The sequence below is a fragment of the Calidris pugnax genome, unplaced genomic scaffold (assembly GCF_001431845.1).
Source record: "Calidris pugnax isolate Ruff unplaced genomic scaffold, ASM143184v1 scaffold9, whole genome shotgun sequence".
Classification (NCBI taxonomy): Eukaryota; Metazoa; Chordata; class Aves; order Charadriiformes; family Scolopacidae; genus Calidris; species Calidris pugnax.
Genome location: NW_015090778.1, coordinates 4,573,807 through 4,581,917, shown reverse-complemented (window position 1 = coordinate 4,581,917; position 8,111 = coordinate 4,573,807). Strand labels below are relative to the sequence as shown.

The window sequence follows — 8,111 nt, the reverse complement described above, 5'->3', positions numbered from 1 at the left end:
CCCCCCCCCCCCCCAAGGAATAGCTGCTCAGCGCACGCAGGGGAGGAGGAAGGGGGTAAAAAAAGAAGCCAGACTGAACCAGATGTATAATGTGCATTTTATTGTTTTTTAATCCCATTTTTTGAAAACTAATTACAGACAGGACAAGCATCATGTGAGAATCGGTAGTAATGAGTTGTTAGTGCTGATAAATAAACGGTCAAATAAAAATCGATTCATTGGTGATGGGTGAGAGGAGAGAGCTCCTGCCCCACACCGTGCTGGGGTCACCCAGCCTCCCCCCAGCCCACCCTCAGGCAGCGCTGGCTCCGCCGAGCCGTCCCCTTCCCCCTTTCTCCAGTAATTTTTAAGGCATTGCTATGTCATGTTTTATATGAAAAATGTTCTCTCCGCTGTAGAGCTTCTTTCCGTTAATCACCCCAATTCCTTGGATAGATTTGTTTTGCTGCTGTGCAAGGACAGCGGGTGCCTGGGAATGTGTGGTTATTTATTTAGGAAAGCACTGATGCTCCCTGGGGGCCAGAGTCCTTCTCGGTAAGGTACCATGGCAGAGGCTGGGGTCAGGATGGGAGCCCTCACTGCACCACTGCATCCAGAGCCTGGTTCCAAGCAGCTCTCAGAGCTAAGGCCCCTTAGAAGTCACTGCCATGCCATGCTGAGGAGGAGAGGTGGCCACCCAGGCCAGGGATGAGAAGGCACATCTTTAAATGTAAGAGATGCAGGAGAGGGGGTGCCAGAGTGGGCTCCCTCCCTCCCACCCCAGGGCAAGGCAGGGGGGAGGCTGCCCTGTATGAAACAGGGGCAGGGAGGGAGGGAGACCAAGGGGGGAAAAAGGGAGGATGAGAGGAGATGAAATAAAAGAGAACGGCCCCATTCTCTGGCTGGCAAATGAAACGTGAAGGCAAGAGATGGAAATGGGCACTTGAAGGGATGGAGGCTGAGCCAAGTGCCTTGTAAAGGGCAGGCAGCGTGATAGGAAAGGGCTCAGCCCCCCCCATAAACCCACACCTGCGCACTTGTGCAGAGGAACAGCCCCCGTGGCCTCTCCAGCTTCCCAAAGGCTCATTTCATCAGCATTAAATTCCTGCCTCCGGCTCTGCCCGGCTCCCAGCTGCCTCGCAGGTGGCTCCCAGCTAACTGCCCCATCCCTGTGCCCCCCAACCTACACAGCCCCCGTCCCTCTTCTTAAATGAGACACCAGCACCAGCCACCTGTAAGATCACTTGCTCATTTGGCACTGAAGATGCCACAATCAGCTTCCCTGGAGCACTTGGGTTTGTTTAAAACTCACCAACAAGGGCTGCCAACGCCTGTTTGTCTCATCCTAAACAGCCCCCCCTCCCAGATCCTCTCCAAGCAGCTCAGCAAGGACACAGTGGCGGTGCTCAGGCTCGAGAGGTGCAGGGTTTTACTTTAAAAGCCATGAAGTGTTTTTATACAGCTCCAGGTACTTGCATATTCCCCCAGGAGGAACACTTCAGGTCATATGGAAACGAAAAAGTCCTACTTGAACACAGAGCTTGATTAAAAAGAGCTGCAGTTCAAAGCTTGCTTTAGCGAGCGGTGACACTTAATCCTGCAGCAAGTGCAGAGGGCAAGAGGATCTAATGTTAAGTGACATGCACCTGGCTTTGAACCTGCTTAAATAAGAGAGGGTTAAATAGTTCAGGTTAGAACTTTTAAAAGTTCTTCCTTTTGTTAGAAAAAACCTGTAGGATCTTTGCCCAGGGGCCTCAGAGCACAGGACCCGGTGCTGTTGGTCTCTGCGTGACATTACAGCGGCCACCAGAAGTGGGGAGTCACCCTCAGCACTGGCTGCCCAAGGTGAGAGGCAGCCCAACTCTCAGATAAGCTCCACTGGACCAGCCCAGAGCCCACCTTCTGTAGGGGAAGAGAAGAGGGGGGAATTCGGCAGGGTCTCAGTATTTGCTCTCCTGTAGCACCTGGGAGCTCTGCTCCTGCGGGCAGGGCTGAGCCAGGGCACCTCCACCTCCTCCTGGCACCAGCCCATTCCCTGGAGTTAACACCCACCTTGTTTCAAGGCTAATTACCCAGCGCAGGAGGCTGGAAACCCATCAGCCTGCACAGCCAGAGCTCTCCCAGGCCTCACGCGTGTCAGGACTGGGTAATTAGCACTTCCCCAGCACACACCAGTCCTGGCCACCGGAGTCAGGGTCTGGCTGGCCACACCGGGCAAAGGTGCAAGAGGGAGCAGGGCTCTGCCAGCTGCGTGCAGGAGCAAGGGACACAAGGCTGGGGTTTCCTTCCCTGTGTCCGTAGGGACATGGCTCCGGGTGGCTGGGGGAACAGGGTGAGAAGCGTGAATGTAAACTCCTGGACTGGAGAAATCCAGCTCTAAGCAAAAGATCCCAGCTCCCAGCAATCCAAGGTGCACAAAACTGGTTAATGCCTCTAGAAAAAAAGTGTAACAGAACACAAAAGTTATTTTTGTCTCGATTAGGGCTGTTCCCACCCCAACTTCTTCCCTCATCTGGTACAGGAGGTTGGCTGGGAGGGGTCTCAGCTGAAAGAAAAGACTGAATTCCCACAAACTCCCCCTGGATTTTGGATAGCATGTCCCTGCCTGGGACATTTAGCCGCTCAGTGGGGTGAGCAGCCAAGGCCATCTGCTCTCCTGTGTGCTGAGACCCGCAGCACGGAGAGCCCCTGCAGGGACAGAGAGAGTGATGCTCCAACAGAGCTGAAGGCAGAAATGGCTGGACACTGGTTAATCACACAGACTGCCAAGGGCTCAGCCCCGTGGCTGCGTACGGCGGGTCTGAGACCACTCCATCCACACCCAAAACAGAGTGAAGCAAGTCCATTTCCAGGTCTATCCCATGCCACTAAACCCATGGCCTGGAAAAATTCCCTTCATGCTGCCTCTTCCCCCCCTCCACAAAGGGGGAGTTGAAATGCCCAAGTCTCTGGAGCCCAGGAGGGAGCGTTGCCGCCACCCTCGCATCAGAGTTTTGACTCGCTCAGGACAATGTTTGCAGTCACAAAGACAAAGCAAGAGAAGCCCCATATGAGCACGAACACAATCCAGAAGGTGTGTCGGAAAGGGGAGAGGTGCTTGTTAACCGTCCCGCTGCCGAAGACCAGCTGAGTGTCCTTCCGACTGCAGTACGCCAGGAAAGCCGGGATGAGGTACTGGATCCCATTCCCAGCGTAGGCTCCCGTGATGCCCACCAAGGACTCCAGGTCATGGGTGCAGAAAGCCACCAGCACCGGGGGAATCAACGTGATGGCAGGAAAGACAATCCTGTCCACCACCCAAGGGTAGGTCCCCCCTTCTCTGTGGAAAAGGGTCTTCCAGTTGTTGCGCAGGGTCACTGCGATGATGGGGAAGTTGGTGCTGATGGTGAAGACGGGGAAGAGGCCCAGGAAGTAGCGAATGAAGGCAACGTTGATGATCTCGCAGTTGGTGAAGTTGAGCGTGTACATGTCCATGAGGGTGTCATTGCGGAAGCAGTAAATGGCAGTGAAGGACAAGAGGCTGTAGAAAGCCAGGATCAGGACGTAATCGAGCAGCACGAGCTTGTTGACATGCTTCTTCTTGGAGATGGGGGTGATGAGGGATGGCAGGGAGTGCTGGCACATGAAGGAGTAGACGCACACCCCAAAGAGATTGCGGATGCCTGACAGCTGGGCCATGGATGGGTGACCTTCAGCTTGGCCTCTGCTGATGCGGATGAGGGCCAGAATAATCATGAGGATGAAAGCTGGAGAAAGAGAGAAGGTTACAGGTCAAGCCCAGGTCTGCACTCCCCACACCCCTCCTTCCCATCGGCACCAGCTCTCTCTGCTGTTTCACTGGAGCATCTCCTTATCTCTGGAGAAGGTGGTACATCAAAGGCAAGGTGCACAGGAATTAATCACGACTTCAGTGCTAGTCAGCAGATAAGGGAATGGGCTTGGGACTGCCTTTGGTAGGCATCTCCCTCTAGTCTCCCATCCCTGACAGCAAACAGTGCTCTGGGCCCTTCAGAAGAATAACACTGACACGGCTGGCTGAGCACATCACCATGAAGGGTCTCAGATGCTTCTGCCACACACCTAAATACCACACATGCTAAATACCACCATTTAGAAATGGCTTAGAGATGTCTGAGCTTTGACCTCTGAAGGAAGAGAAGATTAAACCTGGCTGCAGTCAACCCCAGTAATATTCCTACACATCTGCAACTGGGCTAACGTTTCCAAGACCTCACCCACGTACACAGGCAGATGCACGGGATGAGCAGCAGCTACTGCTGAGCTTCCCCGGCCCCGAGATCTGTCAAGCACCATAGAGCAAGAACTAGCCAGCCATTTCCCGGCCAGGAGGAACAGGCTGTCTGTAGTTAATCCCAGGGTAGAGAAGCCAGTCTGGAAGGGACTAGAGCAGCACTGTAAGACTGCTATTAAAATTCATCACTTCTAGGCACAAAGTCTGCTCGTCTACCCTTCACTTATGTCAGAGAAAAACCTAACAACATTTTACAAAGCTTATCACAAAAAGCGACATGCTATGGACAAAAAAAAAAAAAAATGAATTGAGGAGATTGGGCTAATGCCCTTATTTACTCCGCCGGTGGAAATTTGAGCCAGAAGCACTTACTGCTAGACTTTTATTCCTAGCATGGCACATAAAACCAGCAGAAAACTAATTCTGGTGTCAGAGAAATCACATCAACCTAGGAAAGATGATCATCAGCTGCTGGAGTTAACAAGGAACAGGGGAAAAAAAGCCCTGCCCAGGGCAGCAAGCAGCAAGATTTACAGGCTGGTGCTGGCAATGGATGGGCCACTGTGGCTTGTGCAGAGCTGTCTCCTGCGCTGTTCTGAGGCATCGGAGCAGAGCCCTGAGTTAGCAGGTAATGAAAAACATAACAAAATGCTGAGACTACTACTATGGACAACTTTGAATGTCATAAATATAAACACAGAGGAATTAAACAGAGCAGCACACAGTCCTGCAGCCAAGTCCATAGAAGGCTGGCCACCGGCGCTGTGGGCCAGGCAGGCTCATGGGGGGGTGACAAAGACACGGGCTTGTTCTGTGCCCAGTACTGCTCTGCCCGAGACAAGGCAGCTGGAGAGGGGGAACCCTGGCAGGGATGGGACTAGAAGGGACAGTTACAGACCAGTTGGCAAACACTGCCTCTTTTGTCCTCAGTGAACATTTGCTCCCAGCGCTCTCCAAATCCCGGTTTCTCTGCTCAAAACAACCCTCCTTTTCTTCCCCATGGCAAACACCAGCTCCGTGCCGAGCCCTTACGGACCCACACGCCGTATTTCATCTCGTGCTGCCTCAGGAAATGTCTCACTTTCCACCGTTTCCCAGTTTTGATGAACACTGGACTGGAGAGATGACAACCCTACCATGGCACCACGAGGGCTGGACCACTTTGGGAGCGTTGGGCTCTATTTACGCCCCCGAGAGCAGTCATGGTGGGTATGGAAAGCAACAGCTCATTGCTCTGAGGGTGTGCAATTCCCCTCGCCTTCACTCAAGCCAGCAAGAGAGGGGCACTGAGAACTCAGGTATGGTTGTTGTGCTTCCCCCAGTGCTCCCAGAGGGGAGATGCTTCGCAGCCATATCTGCTCCAGCAAGATGAGCCGAGAGCTGTGTTCCAGGTGATGTGACATGGGCTGCACTCCCCAGGCTTGCACTGGTTACAAGGAAGTGAAGGTGCCCTGGGCAATAAGACAAACCAGGTTAGGCAGCTCTGGAGCACCACGAGGGCTGGACCACTTTGGGAGCGCTGGGCTCTATTTACTCCCCCAAGAGCAGTCACGGGGGACTATGAAAAGCAACAGCTCATTGCTCTGAGGGTGTGCAATTCCCCTCGCCTTCACTCAAGGCAGCAAGAGAGGGGCACTGAGAACTCAGGTATGGCTGTTGTGCTTCCCCCGGTGCTCCCAGAGGGGAGATGCTTCCCAGCCATATCTGCTCCAGCAAGATGAGCCGAGAGCTGTGTTCCAGGTGATGTGACATGGGCTGCACTCCCCAGGCTTGCACTGGTTACAAGGAAGAGAAGGTGCCCTGGGCAATAAGACAAACCAGGTTTGGCAGCTCTGGACATACACTGAGACTGTTCCTTTCCCTCTCATTCAGGAGAGGTAGCCAGCTTCTGCGACCTGGTCCTGAGCAGGTCCTGGATCTGGACTGAAAGGAAAGCAACAGCTCATTGCTCTGAGGGTGTGCAATTCCCCTCGCCTTCACTCAAGCCAGCAAGAGAGGGGCACTGAGAACTCAGGTATGGCTGTTGTGCTTCCCCCGGTGCTCCCAGAGGGGAGATGCTTCCCAGCCATATCTGCTCCAGCAAGATGAGCCGAGAGCTGTGTTCCAGGTGATGTGACATGGGCTGCACTCCCCAGGCTTGCACTGGTTACAAGGAAGAGAAGGTGCCCTGGGCAATAAGACAAACCAGGTTTGGCAGCTCTGGACATACACTGAGACTGTTCCTTTCCCTCTCATTCAGGAGAGGTAGCCAGCTTCTGCGACCTGGTCCTGAGCAGGTCCTGGATCTGGACTGAAAGTAACTGCACAAGTCTAGCACCTCTTCCCCCATACACGAGAGAGTAAATCTCTACCTGCTCTGCTCAGCAGGGTGAAGAGTGAGCTACTTCCATCCCCAACTCACTCTCACCATTGGATCAAAGCCCTGCTTCCTGCACCAGCGCTAACAGGACCAGTTCAGGGGAACTCCCCATCTTCAGAACATCTCTCAAAGACTCACAGGCTCTTCTCTGCCCCATCGCCTTCACTCAAGCCAGCAAGAGAGGGGCACTGAGAACTCAGGTATGGTTGTTGTGCTTCCCCCAGTGCTCCCAGAGGGGAGATGCTTCGCAGCCATATCTGCTCCAGCAAGATGAGCCAAGAGCTGTGTTCCAGGTGATGTGACATGGGCTGCACTCCCCAGGCTTGCACTGGTTACAAGGAAGTGAAGGTGCCCTGGGCAATAAGACAAACCAGGTTAGGCAGCTCTGGACATACACTGAGACTGTTCCTTTCCCTCTCGCTCAGGAGAGGTAGCCAGCTTCTGCAACCCGGTCCTGAGCTGGTCCTGGATCTGGACTGGAGGTAACTGCACAAGTCTAGCACCTCTTCCCCCATACACGAGAGAGTAAATCTCTACCTGCTCTGCTCAGCAGGGTGAAGAGTGAGCTACTTCCATCCCTCAGCTCACTCTCACCACTGGATCAAAGCCCTGCTTCCCACACCAGCGCTAACAGGACCAGTTCAGGGGAACTCCCCATCCTCAGAGCATCTCTCAAAGACTCACAGGCTCTCCTCTGCCCCGACACATGCTTTTCTGGCAGAGAGCACTGAAGGAACAGAATTCCTGTTGACTCCCTAGTTGATGGATAGAAGTTTTTGCCTTAAACAGCTAGAATTCATAACCTCTGTTTTTCCTTAAATACTTCTTTCAGAAATTTAAACATATTAAAGTTACAAGGAGCGATGATCCAGTACTAAGATTTAAACTGGTACTGCTTCCAACAAGGCAAGCTGTGCTGCTCCTGCCCTGGCACTGGGGTTCTGCAGATGCATGACCCTTGAGAGCAGTGGTGCTGGCTAAACTGGAAGCCTCCCCTGCGCAATTCCAGCCCCGGAGGAGACAAGAGCAGCCCTGCCCCATCAGCTGTGTTTTCTCTCACTCCCTGCGGCAGAAGAGTCTCTCACTCCTGGAACCGGAGAGCAAACGCATTTGCATGCCAGATTTATCTGCCTGTCCCTGGAAGGAGGCAAGCCCAAAAATGAAACTCTGAAACCTAGTTATGCCGGCTGATAAATCAAGATGAAAAGAAGATGACAGACTCTGACTGACAGGCAGCTTTGAGCAGGCAAAAGGCAGCCCAGGATCCTGCAGGTACACACAAAGCTCCTGCTCGCATCCTCCTCTACACGGGACACCAGGCTGAAGGCACAAGTCACACCACACTATTTCAAGTCACCTACAGTTGCCACAAACTGCCCGACAGCATTCCTTCACCACAAGGACCCTGGCAAAGTCATGGGTTCATAAAAAAAAGCCTCACTCGTTGCTGTATATGCAGGACAGAGGACATAAGCAACATGCTTCAAGGAGGAAAGACCTTCAGATACCATGACCAACAGC

The 8,111-nt window shown here is 53.2% G+C and overlaps 1 protein-coding gene across 2 annotated transcripts in view; it reads right to left on the bottom strand.

Annotated features, from left to right (window-relative positions):
- Window positions 1-74: 74 nt before the first annotated feature.
- The window catches only part of TMEM104 (transmembrane protein 104), a 44,663-nt gene continuing 36,626 nt past the window's right edge, over window positions 75-8,111 (bottom strand). The window contains exon 9 of one of the 2 annotated variants that reach the window (XM_014954019.1): window positions 75-3,725. In XM_014954019.1, coding sequence (XP_014809505.1) covers window positions 2,965-3,725 — 761 coding nt within the window. In that variant the 3' untranslated portion in view covers window positions 75-2,964. The remainder of the gene's footprint in view (window positions 3,726-8,111) is intronic. The other variant, XM_014954026.1, reaches the window with a different exon arrangement.